The 19,568-nt window shown below is 43.2% G+C and overlaps 1 protein-coding gene across 2 annotated transcripts in view; it reads left to right on the top strand.

Moving 5' to 3' along the window:
- POLE4 (DNA polymerase epsilon 4, accessory subunit) overlaps positions 1–19,568 on the top strand; it is a 182,126-nt gene that overhangs the window by 40,402 nt on the left and 122,156 nt on the right. For both annotated transcript variants that reach the window (XM_069649674.1, XM_069649673.1), the window contains exon 2: positions 13,774–13,858. In XM_069649674.1, the coding sequence (XP_069505775.1) occupies positions 13,774–13,858 (85 nt within the window). The remainder of the gene's footprint in view (positions 1–13,773; positions 13,859–19,568) is intronic.

Genomic DNA, 19,568 nt, shown 5'->3' with positions numbered 1-19,568 from the left:
ATGAGGCTGGTACCCCTATAGGGCTGCAGGATGTGGTGGGTGAAATTGATTGCTTAGATCTGGGTAATTGATGGCCTAACGGTGGCTGTTTACATGGTGTATAAGGATCTTCTTACTCTGGAGGTTTATTTGGCAGAGTTTGCCCTGGGTAGGTTTCCGGGTTCTATGCTGGAGGCCTTGGTGGTGGTCCTTCCTAAAGCAGGCAGGGATGGGACTGATTGTGGGTCCTATAGGCCGTTGTCCATGATCAATGTGAGTATTAAGATTTTGTGTATGTACTATGCTGGCTCACCGTCTTTGACTGATAGTCCAGGAGCTTGTACACCCGGACCAGTTCGGATTCATCCTGGGTAGGAGCACAGCTCACATTCTCAGGAGGCTTTTCCTAATCCTTGACAAGACCAGGGACTCGTCAGATGAGGTGGCGATTTTTCGTTTTAACTCCTATAAGGCATTTCACTCCATTTGTTGGGAGTTTCAATGGCTGGTGAAGGAAAGGATGGAATTACGTTCCTGATTTATGGGATGGGTTAAGCTGTTATATGAAGGGTCTACCTCTAAGGTATGGGTGTATGGGTTTGTATCTTCAACATGGCCGGTTTAGAAGCGAACGCGCCAGGACTGTCCTCTGTCACCGATGATTGTTGCCTTGTTGATTGAGTCATTTACGAGTGGTATGTAAGAGGAACAAGGCTGTTGGTTTAACGATGGAGGGGAGTGCTACATTGCATTTCCCTGTACATTGATTATATATTGTTATACGTTCGGGACCCGGTCAGTAATTTGGAGGCTTTGTTGGGATTGGTTAGTAAGTATGGTGAATTGTCCGAATTGGTGGTCAATCGGGCAAAATCAGTCATTTTATACCTTGTCTGCGAGAATGGGGGACACACTGCAGCATCTTGGGGGTGAATACTCTGAGCAATGGATTTAAGTATCTGGGGATCAAGGTGGGAGCTGATTGGAAATGGTTGTATCAACGCAGTGTGGAAGATGGTATGATAGCATTTAGTACATTGACTGATTTTTTGGGATGAAATTTCCTTTGTTGTAGGGAGAATGGCACTTATAAAAAAGGATACCATTGCTGCGTCTGCTGTATACTTTCCAGGTCATGCCCATGCCTCTACCAAGGGACTTTCTTTGGAAGATCCATATGATAATGGTGAAGTGTTTGTGTAAGGACAAAGTCCCAGAATGGGTGAGAGCGGTGTAAGTGCATGTGACTTTCGATTTATACTATTCGGCAGCTACCCATCAGCACATGGTGGACAGGTTTGTGTACCCTCAGGCGGACTCACTCACCAACATGATTGCCTTTGAATGTAGGCCACTCCAGCTGTTTGAGGTAATTGGGCTCAGGAGGGGGAACACAGACTGCTTACTTCTCCGGTTCGCTGATACGAATATGGAAACCGGCGACCAAAGGGGATGGACAGAAATTACAATTTGTTTCTCTTGTGATATGCTGGGGTATGTATTGGGTAAGAGGCGGGTTGGAAGTGTTGCCCAGATAGGATGGGGAGGTCAGATTGCAGACTTGTAAACGGGTCATAGGGTCATCACGTATTTAGCTTCAGAGAAACACATCCTGGAGTATGACTTAACTTTTTTGAGTTTTCCAGGTTGATGGCTGAGGTCAGTGGTTATGGGGAGGGGTTCCGGTGCGCCTGGAGACGCATGTGATCAATGTTTCGCTGAGGCGCTTGAGTGAGAATGGCAGGTGTTTAACCGTGATCTACGCTGCTGCCATTTCGGCCAGATTGGATGGTGCGGCACGACTGCGGAATAGATGGGGAGAAGACCCGGGTGAACCACTCACTGATGGCGAATGGGTTAAGGTTCTTGCGCACACCAAGCGGGTATCTAAGAATGCACAGTTGCAGTGGATCAAGTATAAATGTGTGATGTGTGCATACATCACACCTGTGGTGGTTGCCAAAATGTCACAAGTATCAGACCCCAATTGTTGGAGATATAGGAAGTAGGTTGGACATATCTGCACATGTGGTGGGGCTGTACTGTTTTCTGGGAGCAGGTGAAAGGCAAATTAGTGGAACTTACTGGATTACCTATACAGGCTATGTCCGACAGTGTATACTGTTTACTCCCCTGTAAAACGGGAAAGAGGCATAAAATGCTCATTCGAGTACTGTCCCTGGGGTTGATCATTGCTAAGTGCGCCATTGCAATGGCCTGGAAGGTGCCTGGGGGGCCGCTGATTTCAAGAATTGGGCCAAAGCAGAGTTGGATGTCGCTGATAGACGGAGAGGAGTAGCGGGGGATACATGCTCCTACAGTGTGTGACATGAGGTGTGGGACCTGCTGCAAACCTCGCCCGATCTCCGCCCCCTGAAAAGGGGTATGTGGTGTCACTGTGATCTGGATTGCGATTGTTATTGGGGTTCCATGGGCTATTACACGTGGGGAATGTATGTTAGTAATGGGAATCAGGCCTCCTACATGGACAGCCATGACACATTCACTGTGGGGAAGGCATGCATCTAATAATGGTTGACCTTTTTCTTACAATGTGATTTGGTTTACTTTGTCCTTTACGATTTTCTCATGTTAATGCACTGTGGTCATCGGGGAACAAGACTATGGGTGGGTTGTGTAATGTGTGGGGCTGGGCCAGAGTTGAGGTTTTGGATGTGTCTGGACTAAGTGCTCCATATCGATCTCGGCATCCAACTGCAGCGGTATTATGTTATGCGATTCAAACTTGTAATGCCAAAGGATTCTGATCATTTTATGTTATTGTGTCTGCTCTGGTCATTGTGTTACTGCATTTCTTTTTTTTTCTTTTCATGTAAGTTGTAGTAAAAACAATAAACAGACTTTTAAAAAAACCTTGCAGATCAATTGTTTCTATTATATGAAACACTTCACACCGAAGTTGTAAAAAAGTAATTGAGCTGGTGGTCCAGTTAGACCACTGGTATAAATAATGGAAAGAGGATCCCTTTAAGATAGATTTTAGACCCCTGGTTGTTCGCCAACATCCCGCACCACAAGTTGCACACTCCAGGTAGACCGTGCATAAGCCCATGCAAATCGGGAGGAGGTTGAGGCCCTCTCAACAAGGAAGAATGAGTAGAGCGGCAACAACAATGTTTCTACTGCAGGCTTTCACTGCACTTTATCAGCGGATGCCCAGCCATGACCGGCAACCAACAAAGAACCTTAGCAGCTTTGGGAGATGCAGGCATGTTGACTGCCCCTTCCCCACAAATCGGCATCCGGACAGGGAAACCGCTAAGCACTGTGGTTTTCGGGGTCGTTGTAATGATACATGGAACCGTAGTGGCTTCCTAAGGTGAATCTCTAACAACTATCACACCACATACCCCCTGAGGCTACCTATAACAAGAATTGCAGCAAGATGTCATACTAAGGCATAGGTTGCTTTTATTGATTGAGATGTCGCTGGCAACTACATGGGACATACATTTGGTAACATATGACGTTGCAACTATTGTGGACCAGTAACATCCACTTCCAAAAGGATTGTGTTGCAGTGTCAAGATGGATACAGAGAATATCTCGATTTTGATCCCCTTAAAACACCACAATTAAAAAATATATTGTGAATGCACTGGTGAGCCACCCACAAATTAGCTGGGAAGATCATGCAATGTTATTTTCTTTGTCCTATTGCCAAGAAAACGATTACCAGTTAAGTCAATGACAGACATGTTATTTTATGGCACAGGGGAGGCTAGCAGCTTTAGGAATGCTAAGGAAACTGCCATGTGAGTACCACAAATGCCAAGACATCTTCTACAAAAGGGGATCTGCAACCTGTGTCTCTCCACATGTTTTGGATTACTGTTAGGGAGAATTCTCATAAATGTGCTAATTTCCTTTACCTTTTGAGACCCCTAGCCACTTTGCTGGATTTCTAGGATTTGAATTTTTACCTGGAAACAGTGTGAGCCTTTTTTCCCACTCTCATGTATTTTGATGTGGGTTTTACTTTTGTGTTCTTTGGATATGGAGTTTTAAACAACTCCATAAGCATCATCTTCCTGTGTGTCACACAGCACCCTCAGTGCAGTGGCACAGGGATGTCTTTTCAGACTTCCCAATGTTTAAATTCCTTCTCTGGGACTGACTGTCTCCCAGTGAATGTAAAGTTAACTTGACTTTGCTAGTCTTTTTAAATTCATAGACCCAGCCCACACTATCTTCCTTTAGAGTGCTGGATGGGTTGCCTAGCATCCCCTTTGTCTAAACACTCATGTAACAGTCAAATGTTACCCTTTCCTCTTGAAATGGCTGGTGGCAGTAGTTTTAGAACAAACTACCGTGATTCGTCCCAACCGCGAACACCGGTAGCTAAAAATCGGGTCAGCCATGTTTTTCAATATGGTGCCCAAGACCCCTCTGTAAAAACAGACTCCGGTCATCATCTTTTTTTGCTGTTTCTTTTAGGAAAAGTCCTCTAGTGTTTGTCTCTGCACGCCAAACCAGCTTTGGTCCCTTTGTTCGTTGGCCTTTGGCGGGCTTCAGTGCTGAATCTCTCCTCTGGTGCCTGAGTGTCTGGGGTGGACCTGATGTGAGGGAGTTGCCTGAATGCACTCTGGCGTGATTGGTTGGCTGAATGTCCGGCAAGTACAGCCACCCTGCTGGGTGAGTGGCAGCTAGGCTGGAGTGAATGGGAGAAAACTGTTTAAAAGCCAGTTTCTGGGACTTGGAAGGCAGAGTCGACCACTGGAACGAAAGAACCGAAGACGAGCTAAAGGAAGACGACTGCTGCAACTCCTGGACCGTTGGTTTGCCCGGTGAAGCCCTGCTGCAGGTCTGAATTGTTTGAAACTCCATCGACAGAAAAGTCCCTTCAAGGACGACTTCTTCCCTTGAGCTGGAGGCAACAACCACCTGGAAACCATCTCCATACTGGTCGAATTTTCATCAGAGTGCTGTTGAAAACCGGATAGCCAGTGAGAAGGATACCAGATTGTGGACTTCAAGGCACTCGCACCTTAAACTGACGTTTTGCCAAGCTAGTGGCTTCTTCCCAAGGCAGTGCAGGAAACTCCCGACGTCCTCCTTCTTGTCCCCATGGCTGAAGCTCAGGAACAGTGAGATCTGCAGGAACCGCCAGGAACAACTGCCTCAGCTACAGCTTTTCTTCACTTAAAAGGTACTGTGCAAATGCGGTTGGGAAATCCTCTCTGCCGCAGTGAATGTTTGGGAAACTTTCCCAACTTTGGAGTCTTGTTCGCTCCTAATCCGACATATAACTCTTTTTCTGGCAAACTGCTTCTAAGAACATTGCCAAAGACTTAACCATTTACTACCAGAACTGTGCTATCCTATCCAGGACACTGAACCATTGACTTTGGCCCAGCCTATTGAATTGAATTGCCTCTTGTAGTTACCTGAAACCATTTGTCCTGCCTATGAAAGTAATTGTGTTTTGATTCTTACAACCTTTGTCTTTCTACCCCTTTTAAAAGTGGATGAAGTACCATTTTGCTCCCACTTCAGGGGAGCCTAACTTGTTCAGAAACTTATTGGTTTAGTACTGTAGTGTATTATAGTGTGATATTGAGCTGCTTCTTACTAGTGGAATGTTTTCTAAGTGTGTAAATAAATGCATATCCTTTTTTTAACAAGAAACCTTGAATAGTGTTTGTTTGAACTACTGTGATTGCAAATCCTTTGTGAAACATCTTGTACTGCTGACATCCCTCTTGAGATAAGTCTGGCTGCTCAGCCACTGCTACCACATAACTGTGTAGTACAGGCTTGTACCAAAGGTGAGATTGTGCTTACACCTGTAGTCTTAATTGTGTCTCGTGTTGCCAAAGGATACTGCATGTAATTCTGCCTACCACTTCCATGGTCCCTCAACCTTTGACTATGCTTGTTAGGGATTGTAGTCCAAAACATCTGGAAAGCCAAACATTGCAGATCTGTGTTCTACAAGTGCATGGCAAGTACATTTCCTCTGCATCGTTCTTATGATTGACATATTGACCTCATTCCCAGATTGCAAGAACCATGTAGCCAGATCTGTACACTGACAAAACTGGAAAAAGGCCACTTCTAGATTTAGCTTGACCAGTTAACGGGTTAATGGGTTAATTAGGCCATCCATCTCATTAGCAGACTCATTCTTGTTGTTCATGCCACAAAGGGAAGTCAGTCTCCAAACATGTATAGTTAGTTTAAAGTGCCCTGAATAGGATAAAACAAGAAAAAGGCCCCCATTTCCTTTGATAACATGTACTGTTGTATCAGTTTATTGAAGCAAACATATATGCAAAAATAGACTTTTGTGGTACCGATCATCGTGTTTCACTCAAAGTATGTTTGGAATGGACTTCCTTTTGGAGTAAATTGATCTTTTGAACATAGATATGCCCTTTGGATTATTAAATTGACCTACTGCATTCCATTTTTTTGATAAACTAATTATTTAAGAAACATTTTGATGTCCTCAATAGTCTATGTAGACAGTATACTGATGTCAAGGCATGAATTCGATTTTAAAAATTGAGTAGCAGTTGTTGCTAATTATACATTTTTTGATTAGCAAACGGACCCATTTGATTAGCAATTTTGTACTAATAATGTTGATGACACCAGAAGTTATTTGTACCTAAGACATGAAATGAGCAACACTATAGCAGTTTTGCGTACCGCTGAAATAAGACATTATTGAGAGGTTTCAGGCCTTGCAAATATTTTAAACTTCTGCTAGACCTGCAGGTCTGGTAAACTATTTTTTCTATTCAGCCTAAGACCCAGAACAACAGAGGACAACAAATACAAAAAATGTGGTATCTGTAAAATGGCGCATGTCACTACTTACCCACTTTACGTTTGGCACACTGCTGCCACACAGAGGCCAGCCATGCAGAGTGACATTTACTGCAAATTATGTTTCAAACATCTCTTGTAAATGCTACTCGCCCTTCATAAAATCTACTCGACTATGCTAGTGGGTGAAAAGACTTTGTGAGCCATAGATGAGTGTCTGTAAAAAGTAAAAGGTTAGCTGCATGAATGGACAAAAATAGATAAGTGATAAAAAGGCTCTGAAAACAGTTTGGCCAGCTGTCTACTGCAGGTTGTAATTATAATCACAAAGGAAAGTAAGCTCTGGAGGCTAAAAACAGTGTTTGGCATAGCAGTAGATGGAACTATTGATCACTACTTTGCGTAAGCACCTAGTTTGCTTTGTGTTTTGATTATGAAAGAGGAAAGAAAGACTAAGCAGAGTAGATTCAATAGCAGCAGAGAACAGGGCAAACTAGGTGGAATATTGTAGTGTGTGGTCATCTCACTTTTCAGTGTACCTGGAATAAAGCAAAAGGGTGATAATATAGAATGTCAATGAGAATGGGTTTGTTCATGGGTTGAGCACCAGTTGCAAGATGTATGCAACCTGCAGATTACAGAACTGGGTTTAACATCAAAAGAATTTGATCTCATGATCGTGTTCATTTTCAAAAGAGTTCACTCGTCAATATGATGCATCTTCCCCAACAAAATTAAATATCGTTGACACTATGACATTTAGACACACAAACCTAAACTTTACTGTAAAGCATGGAGATGATGCAGTGTTTTGCAGTATCAATACTGTAATTATGCATTATGTAACAACTTACATATTAGGAATGGAATTGCATTACTGTCTTTTAAAAATATATAAAGTTGACACATACAGTCTTTGCCAGACAGGATAAAGAAAGCTTAATGAAAGGATTATCCTGATTACTTCTGGTTTGCAATTATTTAAAAAATAAAAAGAAACTCTTGCCTAGGACTCCCACACACGCCTTTGGAACTTAAGAGTGGGGCGGGGGGATGATTACTGCTGCACTTTCTCTCTATTAGCATTTGTAGTGAACAGAGAAGAGAGGACCAAAGGCAAGAGAGTAATGCAGGGCGTGCCGTGCTTTCATTGAAGAGGGCAACTTAAACCGCTAACTTTGCTACACAAGAGCCCACTTGATTAGCAAACCTACAGAATTGCATAGCAAATTGCTATGCAACACTGCTTATTTTATGCCTTATGATATATTATTAATAACATTTTTTTAAAGTGTCTCATGTTTGTGCTGTACCCATTCGCTACGAAAATACCATGTGCTGAAAAATTTTAAGAAAGCAGTTTCCATGCTCAATGCATTGAATTCCTGGGATACATCTTAATGCCTTAAGGATTCATTATGGATCCATAGAAGCTAGACACTGTGCCGCATTGGTCATCTTGACTCATTTTAAAGGAGATTCAGAGCTTCTTTGACTTTGCCAATTTTGATTGTCAATTCACCCCTGAATTCTCAGTAGTGGATCATCCCATCACCCACCTCAAGAAATGTGTGTGTTCCATAGAAGTCGAAACAGTCTTACAACAGTTGAAGAAACTCTTTGCATCAACGCCCATTCTCTTACATCCATAACCAGGATTGCCTTGTGTTGTTGAGGAAGATGCATCCAGTGTCAATAAGTGTGTATGTTACAGAGACATCTGTAAACTAACTAGCTGCACCCAGTAGCTTACTGTTCCAGAAAACAGAGCCTCTTTGCTTCCGGTTTTATTCTATTACTGACAAATGAGTTAGAAAGGACCTCTGCGTATACTCATCCAAGATGGGATGGGAGGTAATGTACAAGATCTCGTATGCATCAGCCTGGAAGAGGCTGCACTTCCAATATTGTTCATATTTTGGAGATTATTGATCTCCAAAAAATATCAACAATCCTATTTCTGGGGTATATTTTTCAATTGGCAAGGTACTACTCAGCCATGAAAAGCTACTTGCCACCTACCTTTTACACATACATACAACATCCAATTTCTTACTCGCCAAGAGTTGACTAGTACTAGCCAAGGACTAGTGGCAAGTGCACATTTTGCCCCCTGCAATTGTTTGCAGCCTGCGGATATCATTTATAGTGAGATAGTAGACTGGTGGCATTACTAAAATGTTAATTTCCAGGAAATGTGCTTCATTTCAGTCAACGAAGGTTGTGAGGGTAATTTGGGATTCCTAGTGTGACAGCTGAGATGCAGGCTGTGTACAAGTATAATATTGATGATTGAGGAGTCAAAGGAAAGTAATGGAGGAAGTGATTGTGAGGGTGATGTTTCATACTTGAGGCAGTTTTAATGACAATGGCGAGGTTAAAAAGAATTGCGGTTAATGCTTCTATGAAGAAATAGCTTTTGGGCTGCATTCCAGGTAAGAATTTAAGATTAGTATTTTACTCCCTATCTTGTGAAGTTGGGAGTAAAATGATTTGTAAGGAGCAAAGAAATGGTCCCATTCCTGACAGGCATATTTTTCGGGAAGTAGAATTATATTTTAATTTTCAAAAATTAGCATTTTTCTTGTAATCCAGATATTTTGTATACATGGCGAATACCGTAAATAAAAGGACTGTATTATCATACAGGCCACCTTTTAGATTACAGTTGTCAATGTACTTAGTGAGCTGGAGCTAAAATTTGCTTCTTGGTATTGTATTTCTTTTACTAGTCACAGGGCTTGAAATTAAGATTTGATAAGCAGGAGTTCAAAGCAGCTCCTGGGTATACAGCATTAACCAGTGACCAGGTGCTACCACTGGGGGACGAGGATAGCTTTCTGCAAATCTAACTTCAACATAAGATAGAAACATATAATTAATTCCAAGATCCATCGAGAATGACCCTCCTGCTCTAACCACATGGATATCCCCCAAAAGAATATTAGCAACAAGGAAATGACAGGGCAACAACCCCTCTGAAGCTCTGCTCTTGGAACATAAGCGGGTTTATCCATTTGTTTATGGCCGGGAACCCTGAGCTATTAAATTATGACATCTTATGTTTTCAGGAGACATGGTTGCGGAAGGTTCCGTTATGCGATGAATACATTGCATACAACAAAGTTGACCATGGCCGTCCTTCATCGGGCTTACTGACTTCAGTAAATCTGCATGGGGTCTTAAGCTCATGGAAATTTTGAATCCTAATCCCTTTATCCAGATTGTCATACGGGACAGGATTTAGCAAATATGGAGTGGGTCCATGCCATTGGCGATTTTCAACCTCTGTTGGAGCTCGGAGGGGATCGAAGACACTCTTTTTTAATTGAAACAACATTGGCCCCTCTAGATGACTTGTATCCCCGTTTTAAGAATTTGGATTTAATATTGTTTAGGGTCTTGAACATCCATTATTTTGAGAAGAAGGGTGCCTGAGTTCTCGACCATCCAATTTCAAGGAAAGCCCTTATGTGTCAAAAGAACTTCAAATCTGTTCTATTAATCTGCTAAATGGCCAACTGTCAGGCGATATTCCGCGAACCCCAATTTGGCGAAGAGGTAAATCAAAAGCATATCTAGACTACATCTTTGCTTCCCTCAAGATTATCCCAACTTTGGCACTTTTGTCTGTGTCACCTACTGACCAAAGTGATCATCTGCTAGTTACTCTGACGTGGAAAGGGACACAACAAGGTCAGACAACCCCAAACCTTTCAGAAATTATACCCATCAAATGGAAAAAAACAGCTTGCGTATCCGCCCGGATGATGTCCCAAAATTAGAATCAAAATTTGCTATAAGCAGGGAAATTGGGACGCAGTCTTTGGAATACGATTTGGTCCTGGCTCCATACAAGTCACAAGACGGGAAAGGGTCTAAAATAAATTCAAAAAAATTACCACACATGCAATAAAGAACTGGTTGCCGTTAGGAAGATTTATCAAGCCTATTTAAGAAAACTGCAAGCCCGCCCACTAGAAAAGCAAATCCCAACAATTAAAAAAAGGAAGCAGAAATACAGAAAATGGTTGCGACACTCTCGAGCACAATGCTTGCTACTAGATGCGGAAACGATGTTGAAGGCAATGTGCAATCAGAACTCGAGTAATCTGTGAGCTCTTCTAAATGGTCAATCTAGGCATCCTCACCTCTTGACGACAGTGGTTCCAGAAGAGGTATGGGGCTCCCACTTCTCTATTTGCTAAAGGAGCCAAAAGGAGAGAGGGGCCAGATATTAATGAAGCTCAAAGCTGGCAAATTGATTGGGATAGAGACGAAATTCTAATGCTGATCAAAAAATGTAAAATGTCCCGAGCACTGGCACCTGATGGTCTAACTAATGACATGTTGAGATCTAACCCAGAGGCTTGGACAGACTTTTGTGTCCCCTTGTTTTCAAACGTCATGGAAACCAAAGAAGTTCCCTCTTCATGGAAAAACACTGTGTTGGTGCCCATGTTCAAGAAGGGGGATCGATCCCTTCTGGCAAATTGTTGACCAATTGTTCTCTTGGATCCCCTGGAGAAGCTGTTTCCCTCGATCCTACTCTTCCGTTTAACCACCTGGGTGATAAGCAACAACAGGATTGATACTAGACAGACCGGCTTCGTCAGGTGTGTATGCACGAACATCATTCTGTTACTCCTCAACGTGTTAAAACTGGAAGCACTAAGGACAAAAACTAAAACATACCTGGTTTTCATAGACCTTGAACAGGCCATAAACAGTGTAGACGGAGGAAAGTTGTGGCAAAAACTTCCATCGTGGAACTACCCTCCTGACCGAGTGGACGCTATCTGTTCCCTGTACCCAGCAACATTGGCACAGGTTAGACTTCCGTGAGAAGGTGCCCTTTCTGAAGAAATTGAAACCTTGCCCCGCCTCAAACAAGGATGCCTTTTGGCGTCAATTCTTTTCAATCTCTATATGTCGGACCTTGGAACCAGTCAAGAGAAAGTAAAAGCTCATCCACCGATTCTGATTGCTGTACCTGTCCCCTGGATCATCTATGCAGATGACTTTGTCCTCTTCGATAAGACACCGATTGGCATCCACAGAAGATAGAAAACCGTTGAGTCTTACATCTTGGAAAATGACTTGAAAATCAAAGTCACAAAAACCCAAATCATGTCCTTTTGTACCAAACATGGGAACCAGAATGGGAGGTTTACACTATTCTTGGGGCCTAATAAGTGAGACCAAGTCCATAAAATATTTCAGAGTTCGGGTGAATTTGAGTTTTGGAGAACATGAATGGGAACTAAATCTAAGAATCAGTGTGGAGAGCTTGGCTCGCCAAGAGTTGATTCTACACAAGAAGTATGGTAAATTTTCCATGCTTCCGGTGGTCACCTTCTATCTACAGAAGGTGACTCCAATCCTTACCTACGGAGCGGAAACAGCCCTTGATTTAGCATGGGATATTTTGGAAGCCATTTTTTGGTGGAAAGTATTGCGTTTGCATCCTTCCTTCCCAATAGCTATGATTAGGTATGAACTGGCTCTTCAGTCCCTCCAGCCCAAGGTGTTGGTGAAATCACTAGATCTTTATCCAGAAACAATACTAGATGATGATCTTCCTCCTATAGATATACTGAGATCAAATCAGACCGGTGCCCATAATGGGCTGTTGGATTTATGGAAAATAAAATGTAGGGTTTGGATTCAATCACCTGGATCTACAACAGATTTCCGGAAGATGAACCCTGCTAAGATCAAAAAATAAATACAGATGAATGATTAGATAGAAACTAAGGAAAAGAAAGCTCTATACAAACAATTAATTGGTTGGATGAAAGATGCTCAGCAAATCAACTACCTCACTACCTAGTAATATTCCCTTGCTCGATGTTTAGGAATCTTTTTCTGCGACTAACACTAAACCTCCTCCCCACGAGGGAAGTCATAGGTCAGCAAAAACAACTGATGGGTCAACCTGTGACCTGTACATTTTGCGAGGATCCTGAGCAAATAACATCAAGGCATCTGATGACTGAATGTTCAAGTTTGACCACTACAAGAAACAAATATTGGGAGCGCCTGATAGGTGGTCCATCAACATTGGAGGCAGAGGAATGGTGGAATCTGCTCTTTTTGGGACAACACATTAAAAAATGTGGATTGCTGGCATATCAATCCCAGTAATTGAGTACTGGATACGCTTGACTTTTATTGCCACAAGATGATCAGTAAAGGTCAGATGTTATCATGCTACAAGGATCACCAGTTGCTGCTGTTGTCACAATGTCAGAAATGTGTTCCGATTGGCCTGATCACAAGTTCGGCGGTATCCCTGCTGGGATACTGCCCAACTTTATTAGCGTTAGAGCCCACCCGTCCGGCGGTTTCTCTGCATGTTTAAACCCAGCTCTGTGCTGGGGGTAAACACGCCAGATTAGTGAGAGGGTCAGCCCTTAAAGGTGACAGTAACACTGTTACTGCCGCCTTTAAGGGCTAACGCCGTGATCAGGCCCTATGTATTGTTGTTATGTATCTCTGTGCATTATTTGCTGCAAACAAATATACATTTAAATCTGCAGAAACATCCTCACTGTTTTAATACATATTTTGAAGGACTAGAATTGAAATGGAATTGAGGATTTCATGGAACAGTGTTGAGTTTCTTGAGTTGGGTAGAGTGTGTCTTTTGGGCATTGTGCAGTTATGCAGATGAGGGAGTAGAAGTGATGTGATTGAGAAAAGGATGCAGTCCTTTGATACGCAGAGTCCCTGGTGGCATGATTCAACAATATGTGTATGTAGCCATAACAAAGTTCCTAGTCTCATCTTGGCACAGGGCTGCTTGAACCTTCTGGCGTCCTGTCCAAAGAATACCGAATGGTGAAGCCACTGGTTGTTCAAAATCAGCCCACTTATGCAAATTTTGTAGCACATAAACACTGAAAATAGTTTGTTATAATAAATAAATGGTGACTTTATTTTGTTGTAAGTAGTTTATGTCCCAGAGTTGATCCTATATATGTACCTTCCTGGCAGGAGTTGTTTGTGGAAACCATTGCGAAGGACGCCTACATATACGCTCAACGAGGAAAGAGGAAGACGCTTCAGAGGAAAGACCTAGGTTTGTTAAGTGTTGTTTTTTTCTTCTTTTCTTATCAAATCCTTATTGTCTGTATTTCATAGTTTGTCTATCAGCTTGTAAATATGCTCATGAGGAGTCCACCGTATTTTAGCTTTATGTTGTTTCACCATTAAAAACCATTTGTCTCCATTCGGTTCCTGGATGCAAAGGAGTAAACATCCCACTGATCATAAGTGTTCCAAAAGTGGTATGCTCTTATTTCCTAGCATGAGGAACTTCCCATCCAGCAAAAATAATACATTTCCAGTATTTCCTTAATCGCCATCTGATTATTCCCTTTGATGAGCATTGTTTTGCATTAAAAAACCTAGCTTCATTTTGTCTGAAACACAAGCTTAGAACAATTTAAAAACCGTGAGAAAATGGCGCAGAGCACAGACGTGAGTTTCAGAGCTCTGCCCAAAGGGCCACTGCAAAAAGAAATGGTTCCACCAAACAGCACCGCTATGATGAGGACGAACGGCGGTCACTGCTGGCATTCCCTCCACTACATGAGAACTCTTAATCACAGTATACCGAGCTAAGGGGACGGACGTGCGACCGATCCAGAGTGCTTTTGAAAATGGTCACCATCGTGACCGGTGGGGCGCAATCACTGTGTTCCCTTAGAGATAATGTTCATGACAACGGCAGTGGTATTGAAGCTGCCTCGGTTACCTTTCACCCGCCTCCAAAGCAGGCTCTACATCGGGGCTCTAGAGTGACGTGAGCGCACTGCAGGCGCACCCCTACCCATCCAGCCCTAACCCCATGCTGCGTGCCGGCGCCGAGCCACCGGAGGGGGGAACGAGCACCCCGGGTGTGGAGGCGCACCATAGCTTGCTCATTCCCACAGAAGACTTTGCGCCCGGATGAACATCAGAGAGTTATGTCCCCACCATAAGAGCATCTGGTGTACAGTGACCCTGCTCCTCCACATACACAGCCTTGGATGATCCGTAAAGCTGCTACCTCAAGCTCACACAAGTAATGGGACTTTAGACTTGGATATGAATGGAGATGAAAGGCCACAATGGTGCCACGGCCTAGCAAGGTGATCTTCCCAGATGCCAAAGGTGAAAGGTAATGATCCAATCCCTTGCCCTAAATCGCAGTGTCCATTGGACAAACTGGGTCTGCAATGTTGGTGGACCCAGGGAGACGATCTAGGCAATAACCTACAAGTGAGGGAAATGGCAACTGCGGACGGAGTGAAAGCCAGGTTGATTCCAGTAATAGCGCTTTCACGAAAAAGGATCCCCAGCAATGCATTTCGATCTTCCAGGAATCATTCATGGCAACGTTCCAAGAACAATATCAATTCCTCAAAGCAGACCTCATGCAATCCATATCAGATATTAAGGGAGACCTGGCAAAACTCGTGTGGGTTACGCAGAGGTCCCCTTGTTTCACAATCTTGCTTTAAGCACGCTCCAGAAGCGCATAGAGATGACTTGGATAGTAAGCACACTCTCCAAAAGGGAAATCGGATATAGGTGGACCTTTCTGTTTGGCCTCCTCTTTCAATCGGAAGGGTTGCAAGGTTGTATCACCACCTTAAGGGAAGGCCTTAGTCTCCTACAATTAGACGACGAGGATGCAGATGAGTATCAGCGGCCCGCACTAAGAAAATACAGAAGAAGAAACCATGGGAATGGATTCATGCGACACCGTGCCCATGATACCCTTGTGCTAGATCAGACCTGGTGTGGCACGGTCCTCCACTGATAAGCCTGCGGGAGATCAGCCTATGCAAAAGCCTGAAGTGAAGGACAACAGCATATCTTGAAAAGACCCACCATAAATAGTGATTAATAGGGATGTTGTGAACTCACCGGGTGGGGGAGGTGGGATAAATTCTTTTGAATCCAAACATGAGGGCCTTAGGGTGCCCTCCGAAGTTTTTTTCTTTCGTGTCATTTTGGGCTGCACCTGAGCCTTAGTACGCTTGGTAACCTCCTGCTGCTAGGACCATGACCCTCAAGTTTGAGGTTGCCAGTTTTTTAGTCCATTTGGGGCTTTTACGCTTAGGGGGCTAGGTATGGGTGGGGGAGGGTCATGCAATAAAGATCAAGGGAGGGAATACGACAACTGCAACCTACTCTCACACAAAGCAATGCAGGATGTGATAGTCGGGGGGGGGGGTGGGGGCGGTGGTTAGAAAGTCAAAGATCACAGGGAAATCCTAATTGAGGAGATACATTCTTATTATTAACCTAAAAACATTAGGGGAATTCACTCCCCTGTGAAAAGAAAGAAAGTGGATCACTGCCTCCAGGATTGCAAACCAGATGTGGTTGCCCTTCAGGAGACCCACCTCTGTAGGCTTGACAGACACAGAGTGAAATGTGGCACTTTTCAGTTATTTTACTCAGCTGCGACTAAGAACTGTGATGTTCCCCTGGCCTGTAGGGAGGGGCTACACTTTAGAGTATAGAAGGCCCGCGAGTATGTGAATGGTAATTTCTTGTTTGTATAAGCGGTCCCTATGGTTCTTGTCGACTCACCGTTGCCACAATATATGCTCCTAATTTAGGTCAGGATGGATTTGTTCAAGATGTTCTCACTAGGCTGGGAGACTTTGCTGATGGAAAAATAATCCTTGTAGGCAATTGTAACAGCTTGGTCCCCAACTCTCGATAGAAGCCAGGGTGGATCCCAGGGAAGTGGTGTTGCATCCAAACGGCTTAGGAAGGGAATGGAATGGTTGAACCTCAGGGATACAGGGAGAGAGATGATGGAGCAGGAGCAGGATTTCACATTATTTTCTAGTGTCCACTGTTCTTTCTTTAGGATTTATTACATCTGAATCTCAGCAACACTCCTGGGCAGAGTAGTTGACGCCACAATAGGTAATATCTACCTCTGAGACCACACACCGTTCGAAGTGAAACTTCTCTTCCCACGTGGGAGAAATGGGATGTGGAAATGGAACGTCATGGCTGAGCTCCTTAAAGATCTGGTTTTGACTGAGAAGATCGGAGATAAGATAGTAAACTACTTTGTGTATATCCCTACATCCCTCACATCGGAGAACGTGACCTGGAATTCTTTGAAAGCAGTTATTAGGGGGGAATTGATACCTTTGAAGTCCCGAAAGGGAGAAACAGCTGAGGGCTTTCGAGCAGAGCCTCAAGAGCGAATTGCGCGAGCAAAAGAAATTCTGGGGAGAAACCCCTCCAGAGCTAACCTTAGGACCTTTAGAGGGATTGAAAGCCAACTGGAGTTAATGAGAACTAGTCGTGAAGAGAAAGCACTTTAATAAATGAGGCAACATTACTATGTTAAAGCGAATAAGGCAAGCACATTTTTAGCCAGGGACATTCAGGAGAAAAAGGGCTCCCGAATGATTAAGGTTTTGGTGAACGACAAGGGGCCTAGGACCATACCGATGGAGCGAATAACTTTATCAAGTACGCTTTATGCTTCTGAATTGCCCTTTATCTGTTCTCAAAGCGACTATTTGGAACACACAGATATCTCCAGAGGTGAGGGAGATTCTTGAAGCGTAAATAACTGAAGAAGAGGTACTAAAGGTCATTAAAAGCCTCCCAAATAATATGTCTCTGGGCCATTACTGGTTCTCGCCCTTTTTTATAAAACGTTTGGGAGCCTGCTGGTCCCCATACTGATTAACATTTTCAACTCTTTTTGCGCCTTTGGACAGATCACCCCCTCTATGCAAGAAGCAAAAATTATCCTAATTCTAAAATCACGAAAAGATATGGCTAAATGCAGCTCATAACAGCTGATTGCCTTGATTAATCTTGATGCAAAAATCTATATGAAGTTTTTAGCTAATAGATTAGATTTCCTTCTTGGAATGATTGATGCTGACCAATCCGGGTTCATGTGGGGCCATCAAACCTTTGGTAACATTAGAAGGGTGGCTCATTTTATCGGAAAAGCAGAGAAAATAGGTACTTCGTGGAATGGTCTCTTTTATTTACCACCTTTCGGTGTATGGGATTTGGAGAAAGCTTTCTACGGAAGGTCCAGGCAAATTACATTATCCCTTCAGCGCTATAAGTGGTGCTACAAGATCTACTTACATTGAAGTACTAATCAAGGTTGTCCCGTTTCCCCTCCTTGCAGGAAGGTCTAGCAGCAACATACGTTTCCTGAAAATAAACATCTTTGGAATCCTTGTGATGTCCACATTGCGCATTTATGTGAACTGTTGTGTCTTGTGTTCCGTGCTTTGGTCCTGCATGAGTGCTTGCCTGAGAGAGTGCCTGATGGAATGTCATGCCTGTGGAATGTTGTGGTGGGAGTGCCCCTGTAAACTCCATGAAAGTCAGTTGGAGTGAAGCTACCTGTGAGAGTGGAGGCCGGTGGATGTCACCTGTGTACCTTCCTACTTACCCTTGGACTTACCAGATGTATATATCTTGTCACTGGAAGTTCACTTCCCTTACCCGAGTATCAGATCTTTCATTTCACCCCCGCAACATGAACCTAATTAGAATTTACTGAAAAATCATTCGGTGATCATGTTTAACCACATGTATGCCAACATATTTAATTTTAGAGTTACTTGGGGAGCCCTGTTTCTCTTTTCATTGTGTGACTTTTGGTCCTGGGTTTACCATTATAAATACAGGAATACAAGTGCAAAGGTAAAACAAGACTGAACAAGCACCTTCCGAAAAGAATAGGCATGTTGGAATGTATGCAACAATAGCAGTTCCAAAATCATTGGATTTTTTTGTTGAGGACATATTTTCTGGTATGCTCGCCCTAATGGTGTTACATTTGACCTATTCACCAATCGTTTTTCTTATTGACTCAAAAGAAGGAACACGCTTTGCAGCAGGAAAATGCATATGTATGCAAATTAATGTTTCAGAATTTTGGTGGGAAATGTAATTGTAAGTGAATCTAAAAGTAAGTGGAAGACTTATACTGATTTGAGAAATACTGGGCCTCTATATTAAGTACTAAAATTCTTGTAGCTCAGAGGGAGACTCCATTTTGAATTTGCTTCCATTCAAGATGGAGAGATGAAACTTGGCATCTAATGCTGTATTTACTGATATGTTTTTATTCTGCTGGTTTAGTGAAGTTAATTAGAAGTATGCCTACACTGCCAAAAGAATACCTGTGTTGCACAAAAAAAGTTATTTCAAATAAGGAGAGTGAGTCTTGTATTCAGGGAGAACATCTGTGCTGGAGAAGTGTCCTTGAAAGTCTAGGTTTGCTTGGCTTTGCATAGAAGGCCATTGCGCCAATTGGGAGAATTAAAATCCTCCTTAGGGATGTCATAGAATCTTCCACTCGTATTGAAGTCAAATGTAGTGAAAAGATGTCCTCTGCGTATTGGTGGATGGGGATGTTGTGTGGAGGGCAGAGGATTCCAAAGCGGTTCTGTGTAAAGGTTGAAGATTCATTGGGAGCGGATGGATCCTTGCAGGAATGCACAAGTGATGGGGCGATTTAATGATCTGGAGGAATCAATTTGGATGAATTGCTGGCAGTTAGCGAGGTAGGATTTGAACCAGCTGAGGACGGTCTCCCTAGGTTTGAAGCCAGATTGGGAAGACTGAAGGAGGTTGTTGGCATTCGATGCGTTGGAGGAGTTGGGTGGCTGCTGATTTTTCAAGGAACCTATAGAAGATGGGTGATGGGCGGCAGTTGCTAAGGTTGTCGGGTCCAGTGCTGGGTTCTTGAAAGGTGGGAGGATTTGTCAGTTCTTGAGGGCCTAGTGAAA

The sequence above is a fragment of the Ambystoma mexicanum genome, chromosome 1p, assembly GCF_040938575.1.
Source record: "Ambystoma mexicanum isolate Mex_15411 chromosome 1p, UKY_AmexF1_1, whole genome shotgun sequence".
Classification (NCBI taxonomy): domain Eukaryota; kingdom Metazoa; phylum Chordata; class Amphibia; order Caudata; family Ambystomatidae; genus Ambystoma; species Ambystoma mexicanum.
Note: the sequence above shows the minus strand (reverse complement) of the source record. Positions and strands in the feature narration are given on the sequence as shown.